Below are 14,245 nucleotides of genomic sequence, written 5' to 3'. Positions count from 1 at the left end.
AGTTGCTCTCGTTCTCGCGCGTAGGCGGGACACACACGAAATATATGTTCAAGTGTTTTTGGCACTTCACAGCATTCACAGTTTGGGCTACTATCACTGGCACCTATCATATGTCTATAACGGTAATGCTTTAGATAATGCTTGTGAAGTACGCATATATCCTATAGCATATGTCTATAACGGTAATGCTTTAGATAATGCTTGGGAAGTACGCATCCCGTTCTCACGTACAGACAAAAACGCCCTACTTCGTCGCGTAAACCGCAACTCTACGTTAGAACAGTGGACCCAACCAGATCGACGACACAAGCGATTACACAAATGGGAGCAAGAAATGAAATTTCGTATGCCTCACAAGCTCAAAAGAAGCCACACGAGCATGGTGCACCGGATTCGCCTTGGTGTCGCATTCACCAAAACGTTTAAACGCATTAAAAACCAAAAGCGCGAAGTGCACACGCACGAAAGCGACTATTCTGCCGAAAACTAAATGTAATCGCCAATGCCCACTTTTTTCTAAATCACTGATCGTTTGTACGCATACGTTGGCTAACTCCTAAAACTTGTCAGGCGCAGATAATGATGTCGTGAGGCATGAGCAATGCCTTCAGTTAAGCGCCGTGCGAAAGCACAACGGAACGCTACGCGCCTGTAGCAGACCACGCGCTTCCTTGGCGCAAACTTCAACAGCAGCGCCGCGGTGGCGGCACAGAGGCGGGCCGCATACTCGCTGCGTGCGCGGCGAGGTATCGGGAGCATATACAGGAACACTAAGCTAGTAACCTTTAACACGTTATTTGATCCGTGCTCTCCTCAGCTTTTTCCCTTGTTCCATGTTTTATCCACTTTATAGGCTTTATACGTCATATAAGATGCACTTTAATTATTCATCTAGGCGCAATTTATTGCGCATAAATAAAAAGGAATGAATTGCTAGTTGGGCACGCCATAAGCAGGAAGCTGGCGCTTTAATTGTAACACAGAGACAGATAAGGTTTGTCGTATCTCTTTGCGGTCCAATCAAAGTAAAAGCATTCAAAAGTTTATTTAACTTGATTACTACTTCTTGAAGTAGGTTGTATGTAAGCGCCCCCTTTGCTTCCATATTTTGATTCTTACCTCTGGTCTCGCGCATATCTCTATGTTGGGTAACTTCTCTCGTATTTTGAGGTGTTTTGCATCGCTTACGTGCTGCGGAGGAAAGCAACAGTTGAAGGCACGAGGAGAGGTTTGCGAAGGACAGGAAGATTGCCGCAATGACGCGGCTGGGAGCGTAGCCTTCCGTATTGCTAAGTTGTTCTTCGGAAGCGCCACAAGTGCGTGAAACCGACTAGGAAAGACGACTGACGTTCCGTGCTCTGACGGAAGCAAACAGCGCATTACTTCCGGTACCATCTTGCACCGTCTGCTCAGCTCAAGATGGAGACTGATGTTGCGTTGCTGTTGGGAATCATCGTTGTTCTTATTCTTCTCTTGTTGACGCTGCTCGGCTTTCTCGGTTACTCTGGCCTGTTCGCGCCGATAGACATTAAGGCCGAGAAGCCGCCCTTCAATGAGTTGAAGGTAGCGTACAAGTTCTCTCGGGGCTCGTACAAAAATTCGGGTGCTCTATTCACCGAAGCCCACAGCATCGCACCCACCCTAAAATGCATCGGCGTCTACTACGACGACCCGAGCGAGGTAAGTCGGCGCCACCACAGGCTACTTCTGCGGTTATTCACCCGCGCCGGAAATTGCGGAACCAAAGATTGCTACGGCGCGCCCCGTTCACCCCGCTTTTGGTAGACGAAAGTTAGATTTAAACCGCACTGATCGCGCATTTGCGGTGGGAGCGAGACAAAACTTTGTTGCTTGTGTCGGATGCCAGTTTGTATAGCGTTTTGCCGGCCTTGAGATCTAAAGACCTCGTTATCAACGCACTTATCTGAGGCTTGTGAAGACTTGCTGTCGCCATTTATCTACTACGGAGTTGAGTCATGCTCCGCTTATGGCGGAAGATGTGGCATTCCGAACCCTCTCTGCTCACTGCGGACACCATCTTCCACCTATTGGCGCCCGCTTATTACCTTTCGCTTTCCTTTCACGGCGGCACTTCCTTAGACTCCCTTAGTGTTTGTTTACAGTGCGCCGTATTCGCATTGTTGCTCAGAAAAGCACTACTTTTATTTAGCCGCGAGTGCGACAGACAATGCAATCGTTACATCACGCTAGCTGTCATCTCCTCCGCAGTAGCTCCACGTGGTGTCTGAAGCTATAAAGCACGTTCAAGATATTCATTGCCCAAGCGCTAGCATCGCTGAAGTTATGGCGCAGTGGGCGTTGCGCACTTAGCCGTATACAAGAGGCTTTGATTATGAAGTGTTGACGCTGATCTGTACCAGACTAAGTGAGACATGTGTGAGCAAGACTGTTGAAATGAATGCCATGGCGTAATATGATTGAAAATTTATTGTCAGCAATTGGTAGGTGCATGATTTGCCTATTTGATTCCTTGCTATTTCGTATTTCGTTCGAGCTACCATTAAGGGAATTTTGTGCAAGATATCAAATGAGGCATATATCAAAATTGACAAGTGTCGTGAAGTTTCGTACAGTACAGAGAATGATCTCTTGGTCACAGGCTATAAAAGGAAAGCACACATAAATAGGTAACCGTCACCTTTAACATGCAGTGATGAAGTGGAAAAGATAGCAAAATACTCGCAAATAACTTTTTAACCAATGCCTTTCTTGTATTTAATTAAGTGTACTTCATTGTGTGCCGAAATGTTGTTCTGTCCCTGTCACGCTGTCGTGTGCCATTTCAATGTCTTATAGCTATGGACAGCTTACAAATACGTCTATGACTGCAACTTTATAAATTTTTGTGTGCAGATCCTTTGTTACGCACTACCCATGAGCTGTCTTCTGTCACTTCCATATCAGGGCTTCATTCGCTCGTCATAAACAGAAAAACTTGCAGCTAACACTGTGTTAACCCTGTATTCTTAATGCTCCTCTGTTTGCCTATGTGTTGCTCTTGTCCATAACTACTGAAAAGCTGACTTATTACAATGAAGGTGTCTACACTACTATTACAAACCAGATTTTCGAAAGTGTTTTGCAAGTTTCCTCTTAATATATTTAAATACAATGCAAACAGATTTTGTGTGTAAGAAGTACCTCTTTTTGTTAGAAGCTAAAAAATACAGTTGATGTGATGAAGAGAGCCCAATCTGTGAAATTACACAACATACACACTGACATATCTGTGTTTGTGACCATTTCAAATATTCTTCCAGGTACTTTTTCAATATCCACTCTGAACAAGCACTGCGTGTTGTGTCAGAGGGTGGTCAGAACGCTTACCATGTTATGTTGCTCCAGCTCGCCTCAATCTTATACTTGTGGTTGCTCACAGAGTGCATCAAATGATGGGTAATAATAGTTGTATGTCTGCATATTCTTAAGAGGTTTCAGAAGTGTCTTTCTTCATGTTTGTTGCTTATTATTTGCAATGTATACAATTAGCTATGTTTCCAACACTATTTATCTCATAAGTTCAGGTAAAGAAAGCCCTGCCATATTTAACTATTGTTGATGTGGCTGGGGATGGAATGGGAGTTCTGCTGCTGCGCACTAGTCTGTGGTTTCAATTTGAAGCTGTAGCAGCCACGTTTTTATTAAAACAATAAAAAAAAAAACACTCCTCTACCAATCTACCGGGTGCATGTTAAAAGAACCCTAGGTGGTCAGAAATAATATGAAAGCCTTCACTGTTACATCTCCTGTAGCCTGTGTGTTGTGTTAGTTGGTTAAACACACTCAATTATGAAATTAATCAGAGTGAAAATCACTCGGAAGTACCCCTTCTTGCCACAACAGCTGCCTAGAAGTCTGTCAGTGACCTTCTGGAGCTTTGAACAGACGCATTGTGCTGTAAAAAAATGTGCTCCAAACATATGAAGCACCCTGTATATTTATGATTTCTTGCGGTCTCTATGTAGGCCCAAAGGGTATACTGAAAGATGCTCCAACCATCTGTCACCTGCCAACTACATTTGAAAACCTAATACATTGTGATATGGAATCGCAAGTTTCATGCTTTGTTTCACTACTTACCTGATGCCTGGCTGCTACAAAGTTGTTTTGCTAGCACATGACAGGAGGGGTGTATAGTGTGCTTTCTGTAAAGGTCATTGCTCAACACCTTCAGGTGGAAGTGCCGCGTCTGCGCTACCTTGTGGGTGTGGTGCTCAATGACACCGAACGACCAGCCACGAAGGAGGTGAAGGAGCAACTGGAAGCTGAGGGCTTCAAGACTGCCAGCTTTCCAGCTGTGGATCATGCCGTCACCACTGTGTTCCCATTCCGTGGCTCTGTCTCCGTGATGATTGCCATGGCCCGAGTCTACCCAAAGCTCAGAGAGTACATCAAGGTATGCAGGGCATATGAAATTACATTCTCTTTAATGTCTTTGCTGTCTTTAGCCGATTAATGTGATTACATAGCCCCATTATGGTAGTATTGTACTGCCTTGAATGGTGCTAGCTTCATATGTTTTCCTTCCAAAGCATTAAATGTTCGCTGCTTGCAGTCCCCGTTTCTTAAACTTAAGCCACTATAATGTCTCATTTGTCGAGTTAAGTATGTTTGCAGCTGTATGTGCTGATAGGAAGCTGACAGACAGAGACAAGAAAAGCGTGTGAAAAATAACCCTTCTATAAAATTATGGAACTAATGAAATATGATTGTATTTACTATAAATTTCATATTCTTAATAAAGGAGAAGGAAAATATTAGCGAAAGAATAGATAACTTTGCCACCATTGGGAGCCAAACCCACAACTTTGATGGTAAGCTCTTACCAGCAGCAAGTCTCTTGCTTTTTTTGTCCCTTGGTTTAGTCTTAGCTATATTAGTTTAAAGGGGCCGTGACACCAAATATTCTAGCTTCAACTTTGCATAGCATATTAAACTGTATGTATTCCACATCAAGCTGGCAACATTGAATGCATTGAACGCTGTAGAAGATTTGTTTTAATTTTTTCAATGTCTCAGTTCAACCGTACAGCAGTCTGGTAATACTGAGTGGTAATGAAATGAATCGAAAGACCCAGAACCTAGTTCCTCAGGTAACAAAGGTCGATCTCAAAGGCTATGCTTTTGTGTACAAAAAGCAGCAGAAGTGATTACAGGAGCTGGAATAATGTCATATCAGTCATAAGTTGCTTTGTTTATTATGCGCGCGTGTCTCGGGAGTTTCCTGCTGCTTGTTGTCACATGAGTGAAGGAATTGCGGGCACAAGAGTTCAACAGCAACAACCTTGCTGCGCCATTGGGTTCCATAGTGTGCAAAGCAGAACGTCTGATGTGGTCTGGCAGTGTTTCAAGGCAGACGAAACAGTGGCGGCCCCTTAATTTCTGATTTCACACAGCCAGGCCGAAATGGCAGTCACTGTCGTTGGTAGGAGCTTAGAGGCTGCGATTTTAAATTGAAAACTGTAGTTGAAATGTGGACTGAGTGCCCAGTTTCTTGTGCGTATAACCACATAGTGCCATCTGCTCTCAGATGCAAGGATTTCCGTTCTTTTTTTTTTTTACAAAAAGGTTCGGGTTGAGGTTCTGCCTCAAAAAGTTGAGGTTCCGCCTCAATCGGGGAACCCCTGAAATTAAATGTCTTGCTTACAAAACTCTAGTTAGACCAATTATTGAATATGCTAAAATCATTTGGGACCCACACACCATAACTAACTGTTCTGAACTTGACCGAATACAGAGGCTAGCTGCCAGGTTTATATTTAATAAATATTGTCGCATGCATTCTCCAACAGAGTTATGTCAATTAGCTGATCTAGCACCACTTGAGCTCAGAACTAAATACAACAGATTAAAATTCCTCTTCGAAGTTATTCACAATCAAGTAGATATTAAACCAGATAATTATTTTGAGCTTCCTATGAATACGTCAACAAGGCATCGTCATAGTATGTGTATTCCTCCTCCACTCACCCGCAATGATTGCTTCAAGTTCAGTTTCTTTCCTAGGGTGACAAAAGACTGGCATTTGTTACCCGACTCTCTTGTAACCTCGATGTGCTTAACTACCTGTTTGGAAAGTCTTAAAAGCACAACTTTTTGTAAAAACACATTGTGAATTACCCAATATGTATGCATTTACTTTTACATGTGTGACTCTTATTGTGTCTATGATGTTGCTGTGCCAAATTGTGAATGGTTTCTTTATTACTTTCCCTTGTATGTTGTATTTCATACGTCTTTTTCATTCCAAGACAAGCTTTGTGAGTCAAAGCTTGTAGTTCGGACGCATTCTATGTTTCTTTTTGTTGTTTTTATTCTCCACTCCTGTAATAGCCCGATGAGGGCTGACGGTATAAAAAAATGAATGAATGAATGAATGAAAAAAAAAATATTAGTAATAAATTGCACCTCTGCAGTTGTGAAATGGCTACTCTGACTGTGCAGGGTCTTGGGAAGCCAGAAGAAATCCAAAAACAAAACATTGGTGATGCCACTGCACTGAAGCGTCGGCACCAGCACACCATGGTGTTTCGGATTTTTACATTGTCTACGTGGGTCTATACTCCATTTCATACATAGCAGTCAACGCTGTGCCGGCTAGAGAGACTTCTTGCTGTGGCTTCCTTCGACTTAGATATAGTTTGATGTTTTTTGACCGAAATTCTGCGCAACTGTTTTTTATATGGGCTCAGTACTGAATGATACAAGTTTTAATCCTTAGAATCAAACACACTGTGGTATACAGCTGCTAATGCGTTGTTTTAGATCATTTTTATTGTTCTTTCTGGGTTTTTTATTTGCAACCCATCGCGAGGAGCCTTGCGGGCTTGCTCGCGCGAGTGAATGCCATTGGCGCACAGCGAAGCATGGACGGAACACGCAGAGTGATAACTTTCCTTGACTGAACTTCCTGCGTAGGTTCTGCAGCGTTGACTGCTATGTATGGAACGGAGTATAGTTAATTATTTTTCATTGAAAGACTGCGTTGCCTTTCAACGCAACCAGAGTCAACAAAGCAATTTTTTAAAGATTTTGAAATCTGTGATGTCACTCTTGTAGCACTGACGCTGTGAATTCAGTGCAAAATTCAGGAACATGTCTCTTTAACCTAGCATTCAATTTATTCATTTGCATTGATTTGAATTACAGGGGATGGTAGTATGGTGTGCCAGAACCAGTCATAAATGAAGCTATTAAAATAGAAGAGGTTCCCATACTTATTTTATACATGTATTGCCACATTTGTTCATGTAGTACTGTTGGCACTTATTTAATGTCATTAATTTTATTTGCACCAGCAGTGCAGTGGGGTATGTTTTGTGTGCACATGTATTTATTTTTTCCTCACTCTGTCCTCATTTGTCTCTGACATAGTTTGCAGGCATGAGGACAGAAATTGCTGCAATGGCTAGCCTTGTCCTTGAGCCAACTCTGATATTTGGAGGAGGGGGACATGATGAAAGCACCATAGCATGTGTCAAAAGCCATGTGATCCTAAGTCTGATGGCTGTAGTGAAAGAATCTGTGTTTACGCTTAGACTGATTATAACAATGTTCTAACACATTCACTGCGACATTCACTTTTTGAAGTCCCGATTCCTGTGCGTGATGCAGTGTGGGTCACTTGTCATATTTCTCTGGTACGTCGTGACCCACATGCGACTGCCTCAACATGCACAGAATAGCACCACAATGTGTCGAAAAAGAAGCAACAATTTTTTTTTCTCCATCAATTTCTAGAGAGGACATTGCTTGTGCACTGCAGAAAAGCCCTGCACAGCCACACAGTGGAAATAACTGCCATGACCCACCTGTGATCCACATCGCAGTGAACTTGTTAATGAAGAAAGCTGATAGTTTCCATTTTTTGTTATTGAAACAGTGGCATTACTTCAAGAATTTCGATGTCACTTCACGTAAGAAGTCAGTAAACTTTCGTGTGTACTATCAAGTTATAAATTCTGTGTGCTGTCAGCATGCTTTGTTAGCTTGCATAACTCTAGAGAAAAGTGCTACAAGTGTGCTTCTCGAGCTACCTGTTTTCCCTTAAACAAAAAAAAGAGTGAAGATGTTAGAAACTGAGTAAATGAGGGTCACAGTACCCAGTTTTACTTATTGCTTCGTAATTGTTGCCACGCAGGAGAAACTGCTGTGCGCACGGCCTATGATCGAAATCTACGAGGGTGAGCGCGTGCTGTTTGTCTGCCCACTTGCAAAGCAAGACGAGTTCTACGTTGAGGAAGCGACTGAAGACCCTGAGGAGGGTGCTACTTCGGACCCCGGCACCACCACTGCCTCTGAAGAGGATCATGCCGAGGATGGGGAGGACGAGGATGAAGAGGAGGAAGAGCTGCCATCACCGCCCACCAGCCAACCTGTGGCGAGCAATGGCAATGGTGGCAATGGAAACACTGAGGAAAGTGACCACGAGCGTGGCTCGCGCAGCAGCACCACATCTTCCTTCGAAGAGCTGCGCCTCGAGACGGCATCCAACTAGGCGCTGCTCCTCTCTGTCCTCACCATGTCCTCCCCTCCCAATTATTCTTCCCCGGTGTTGCACGTGGGATGTACACAACATGCTCTTCCACAAGCGCACAATGCTGCCACCTCTCTCTCTCTCTCTCCTTCATCTCGGTGGTTAAACCTGGAGTTGTTTTGAGGAGGTGTGCATGCAGTTATAGTTGTTTTGAAGGAGCGTTACCTGCTCTATTGGAGGAGCGTCAAAGGGACTCTGGAGCAGTGCAGAAGGTTGCCACAAACCATGCCTGTTCGATAGTTTTCGCAACCATCTGAGCTTGCAGCAGCAGTCATTGGCTTAGATTACTGCAGGATCTGCTAATCGATATTCAGCAATATTGTGTTATGTGCTGTCGGAATAGCCAACCGTCTGTCACACGATAACTAGCATGCAGTGTCGTGCGATGCTGTTCACCTCCATATTGCAAAGTGGAAATTTGGAAGTTCTTTCAGGCTAGTACTCCGTGGGAAAATGTTCTTTCAGGCTAGTACTCCGTGGGAAAATGTGCAAGCAGCACATAGTACTGATGTCTAGTTTGTATGGTCCGAGATACCTATGGACTGCACTTGTTTCTGTCCCTTCTGAAATTACTCATGCAGGGTTTTCCTCAGTAGACATTTAGTAGTCTGGTCCAGGCATGCATAGGATCCAAAATGAGGTAGTAGATCATTTAACAGTGTTCGCATCGCCAGTACAATGTTGTTCCTGCTCTTCCCATGTATATTGGGCATGGTGCCATCAGTCATTGGCGCGTCAATTTTGCACTGTGCAATTGGAGCACTGCTATTGTCTCCAAAATGCTTACCGTGGGATACCGGCTTTCAGTGGTAAGTGCACGGTGATTATTTGGTCGAAATTGGCAGCACGAAATGAACGTGTTGACAGTGGTCAAAAAGGATATCAAAAGTAGGTCCTACGTCATTTCTGCTTTTTCTTGAACCTGCATGCTAGCTTCTTCCCCCTTGCAAGGTTAAGAGGTACATCCCTTGCTGGCACATCACATCTTGCTTCCAGAGAAGCTTAAGGTGCCTCCAAACAGAATTCAGCAGTGAACAAAAGCCTCGCAGCTAGAGAATTCTTCTGCAGTGAGGACAGGGTGCTTCTGGTGATGGAATAAGACAAGCTTTTCATCTTTGGAATGCCCCATTTCTCGTGTTGTTGCGACGTTGGAAAGCAAACAGAAAAAGGGAAGAAAATGCATCTGATAACTTCAGTTTGACTGCGTAAGTGTCCACCTCTATCTCCCTCAAACTCAGTGCTTTTTACTCAAGCTACTTCTGGATTCTCTACAGCACTGTCAGAGTTCAGGATTATTGGCCATAAATCAAGATAGATATCGCGGTGGATAAATTTACGTAGCTAGGAACCGACTGGGGCTGAACTTTTTAATTAATGTGGCACATTCAGTGCAACTTTACTCTCTAGTCCAGCCTTTGAGGTAAACTGCAAAAGTGAATGAGTGGGCCCTGTGATCTGAGCCTAATTTTGCTTCAGTGGATGCCAACTTTTCAAAAGTATTTTTTTTTTCGCCCTTACTCAACTGCCTTGCTTGACGTTTTAAGGAAAGCATTGATGTTATGTTGTTGTGTCTTGTTCAGTTCTGCGTGCCGCCGCCTTGTCACCGAAGCAGTGTTGTGTGCTTGTTGTAGAAGCATGATTTTCTACTGGGCTGGCAAGCTATGCCCGCCTTGGTTGCTGTCACTGACCTGGTGCCCTCTTGCTTTCCACTATGTTGGGCCTTCATTCATTGCTGTTCAAATGCACTTTCGAAATGGCCCCGAGTCTTCCTTCCAAGCTTTGTGCAGCTGCGCTGTCAAGAGTACTTTGACATGACTGGCAGGTTCTGGTCGGTGCTGCAAGTACCAGCATGACAAGTTGTAGCAAATCGCTACAGAAGCGGAAGACGAAAAGAAGCACTGAAATAAACTGGCAGCATGTTTTGTTTTGCTTTATTGGGAATTTGCAAGGTTTCTATGATGCTGTATGTGGTTTGTGTGACATTAAGCAGGGGCAGCAAGCATTTTGGGAGCTTATGTATACAGGATCTAGAATAGAGTATTCCTTAACGAAGGCGCACTGATCCACACAGAACACAGATGCAACACAAGATACTGCGAATAGTAGTTGTGTGCAGAGTTTTTTTCTGCTCAAAAAATGCTTTCAGACAACATAAGGTTTTCCTAGTACAGTAAAACCTCGTTAATACATGGTGGGGAATGTGGATCGGGTACACACTAAACGATGTGCTAATTAACCAGCAATGACAGATCGAGCAGTTGCAGACTTACCGGCAAAAAAGAAAATGTGTTCATTCTCACTCAAACACCCATGCAGCCAAGTTTTATTTGCAAGCAGGCAGCAGAACATCTTTTTTTCACTTGCCGCTGCAAGCCAGTTTCTCCATCAGGCCCCACTTCTCTATGAATGCTCTCATGACAGTCGATGCACTAGCCGTGCCAGATACCAAAGGGCCATCATCCTCATCGTCGTCGTGGATGACTATGTGGAAGCGCTAGAAGCGATGGGAGCAGGAAACGTGTCATGGCTACCATGTTTTGAAATCACTCTTGGTGGCAACAGCAGCCCGTGCATCACAATTTCACTATCTATGGCTTGCGCACACGACATTGTGCCGATTCCACACTTGTACGCACTGAAAAATGAAGTAAATACTTTGCTCTAACTGTTTGGTGTGCGTTAAGAGACTATGGCTTCAGAAGTCAGCCAACACACAAGGTTCAACAGCGACAGGGCAGATAATTGATGACTATATTTAAACCATAATTACTTATTATGCAGGCACGTATTAACGAGGCTTTACTATATATACATCTGCTGTTCTCACATAAGTTCTTGCTTTTCATGAGAGTTGAGAGGGCTTGTGTGATTAACGAATCGCATGCACACCGCCACTTTTCTGCATTCTGTACATGAAGCTTGAACACAGATTAAGGCATATTTTTTTTACTTTGTACAACAAATAAAAGGTTGTGTTAATGTTAAACATCGTAATTAAGAATTTGTTGCTGGAGCTACTTACACTTTTCTTGCCCTTTGTGCCACTTTCACCATTTTATGTGTACAGCGTGCTCCATATTAGGTGCTTGGCACAATGGTTACTTGATGAAAGTGCCGGAATTGCTGAATTGTTTAAAATGAGACTGCTGTTTGTGTGCCCACGTTTTCTTTCAGAGGTAGTTGTACGATTCTCCAAGAGCTTCTATAATTAAGGTTTTATCTGGCTATGTTATGTGAGGTAAAAAAAAAGTTTGCTTCTAGTCGCATACTTTTTAGGTAATGGGCATCTCGAGTAATGTGTGCTTACCAGTTGCAAACACCTAGCAAGACCTTTTGCAATTATTTCTCTTCTGACAGCTTAGTTATTGCATCTCATCATTGTTAGTTTTTAGTGCACCAAGATATACATTGTCTTGAAGCGTTTGCAGGTGGGGCTGGAATTTTGTTCATCTTGTCCCTGTCTGCCACTAAAATGATTCTCCTTTGTTGTCAAGGGCTGAATCTGAGCTCTTGGTTTAGTGCACCCAACTGTTCTAACTGCTAACGTGTAACCATCCATTGTTTCTCAGCTTGTTGCTAAGACAAGCAACAAAAAAATAACTTACCCATATTGGAAACTGCTTCACTTGTTGAGACAGCATTTTGCATACTTATCCCACTAACTTTTTCTTAACCATACCCAGTTACTCCTTCCTGCAAAGTATGTTGATGTTGAAAAATGTTTGTTGCCTCGAGTTGCACGCTGCCAAGGAGTGTAGTCTAGTGATTGTTTCCAAAAAGTTCAGAAGTTTAACTTGCTACATGTTCCCGCTTTGTACTTTTCGGGAGTTGATTGATGGTTTGAAAACCACATGGAAGCAAAGTGGCATTTCACCTTGTGTCTCCGAACTGTTGCTTTTGGGAGGTTTTCCTTCTATGTCATTTATTCTGGAATTTCGTTGCGTTTCATTCATAAAGCACCTCTTTCAATAAGTTGGTCGCATAGTTCCTACAAAAAGTGTTTTTGAGTGAAGCTCTCACTCAGATCAGTGCCAAGCTGCATTGCTTTGGTCCTTCTATAGACGTCACATTCGAGCTAATCTGGCATAACTATCTGAGCTACGTGACTTGGGCGAAAGGAGGAATGCTGCCACGGATACCTATCAGCTCTGGTACAACCAAGAGTACGGCATTAAACGTGAAACCTCATTTTTGTTTTCGAGGTAATCCAAGTCAAAAAGCAGGAAAGTGAGCGCACTATGTGTTGTGATAAACAGTGCCTAAGTAAGTTTTGAGCCACTGGCTAGTAATCGATAGCCTTTGCAGTAATGCCCAGATCAGCTCGAAATGTTGCATACGCATCTTACAAGAGTACTGCATTATGGCGCACATTTACATGCATGTGTCCTCTCAAATACAGCGCTGCTCATTTCACAGCACGAGTCAGTAGGGTCTTGAAACCTGGCCAAATGAAACATGCTTACATATGCATAGCATTTAGGAGACATTAATATTCTTCTCTTCTTAATCTTAGTCCTTCATTCACATAACAATATAACTGCATTCTTTTATGTTGCTGCAGTTTTAAAAACTCTGAGAGTAACTTAGAATGGACCCTTGAACTGTTGCATCGATTTCGGGCAACCTGTCCACTTGTTTTGCATTCGGGAACAGTGCTGAATGACGCTTAAGGTTTTATTGTGCACTAGTTCTGTAATGCACTACTTGGTACATAAGACATGATGAAGACTGTGGTGCACAAGAATGACAAAGATTGTATAACAATTATCACTTTAATTGTTCCTGTTTGGGATGTCTGGATATGAGCGGACCTTATTAGGGGCCCCCATCAAGGCTCAAGTGATGTTATCGAAGAATAGTGGAGGCATTTACTATCACCCCACCCCCCTCTTTTCTTGGTTCAAGATGGAAATGCCAGTGTGAGGAGTGAAAAAAAAGCGGTGCGGCTTCACATATTCAGTGAAAGCCTGCTTTGGACCTCAATTTTGGCTGTGACTGTGCATGTGATAACAAACAGTTCAGATTGTACTGTGTGAGTCACACTAAAGTCGTCTTGCATCTTGCGTTACAAATAGTGTAGTACCGAAGTGACATCATCTGGACTAGCCTTGTTCCAGCAGCCCTTGATTTCCAGACTTTAAAGAACATGCCCCCGAGGTCTCTGTTCTGGGTTATGTCTGTGTCATGGGTTTGAGCTTGGTGTGCAAAACTGATGCACGCCATGTGAAACCAGTAGCCAAAGAAGCGCTTCGACCAAGCAAGGAAACTGTTTCGTGTGCTTTCCTTTTTTTGTACAATTTGTCTAGACAGACACTTTGATGCATTGTTCCTAACATTCTCATTTTCTTTTTCTTTCTTGCGTTGAAATAAATCGTGGCAGACTTCAGAGACACGTGAGCTCCCTCAAAATGAAGGAAACTCAACTGAATTGCAAGCATATACACATGGGAGATTCGGTTGACTAGTAGACATACTTGTTGTTGACAGGATTCGTGTGAACTTACCCATGCTTCCTGTCATAGTGGCTCACTTAAAGAAAAAAAATTGTGCAAATCTCGCATACTGTAGGAGTTGTAAAGTCGTTGAATGGAGGTATACACGAGGACAAAAGAAGGCACATTGGACACACAGGCGCTGCTAACAACAATTATCTTTAATTCCTTTGCCAAGCCAAACAAAACTATGTTC

At 43.1% G+C, this 14,245-nt stretch overlaps 1 protein-coding gene across 1 annotated transcript; it reads left to right on the top strand.

The window, feature by feature from the left end:
- Window positions 1-1,144: 1,144 nt before the first annotated feature.
- On the top strand, window positions 1,145-13,945 carry LOC142585220 (testis-expressed protein 264-like). The gene is made up of 3 exons (XM_075695805.1): window positions 1,145-1,680; window positions 4,196-4,417; window positions 8,162-13,945. The coding sequence occupies exons 1-3, from the start codon at window positions 1,420-1,422 to the stop codon at window positions 8,516-8,518; spliced, it is 840 nt and encodes a 279-aa protein (XP_075551920.1). The 5' UTR covers window positions 1,145-1,419; the 3' UTR covers window positions 8,519-13,945.
- The last annotated feature ends 300 nt before the right edge of the window (window positions 13,946-14,245 follow it).

The sequence above is a fragment of the Dermacentor variabilis genome, chromosome 6 (genome assembly GCF_050947875.1).
Source record: "Dermacentor variabilis isolate Ectoservices chromosome 6, ASM5094787v1, whole genome shotgun sequence".
Taxonomy (NCBI): Eukaryota; Metazoa; Arthropoda; class Arachnida; order Ixodida; family Ixodidae; genus Dermacentor; species Dermacentor variabilis.
The sequence above is the reverse complement of the archived record's forward strand: the minus strand, read 5'-3'. Positions and strand labels throughout refer to the sequence as shown.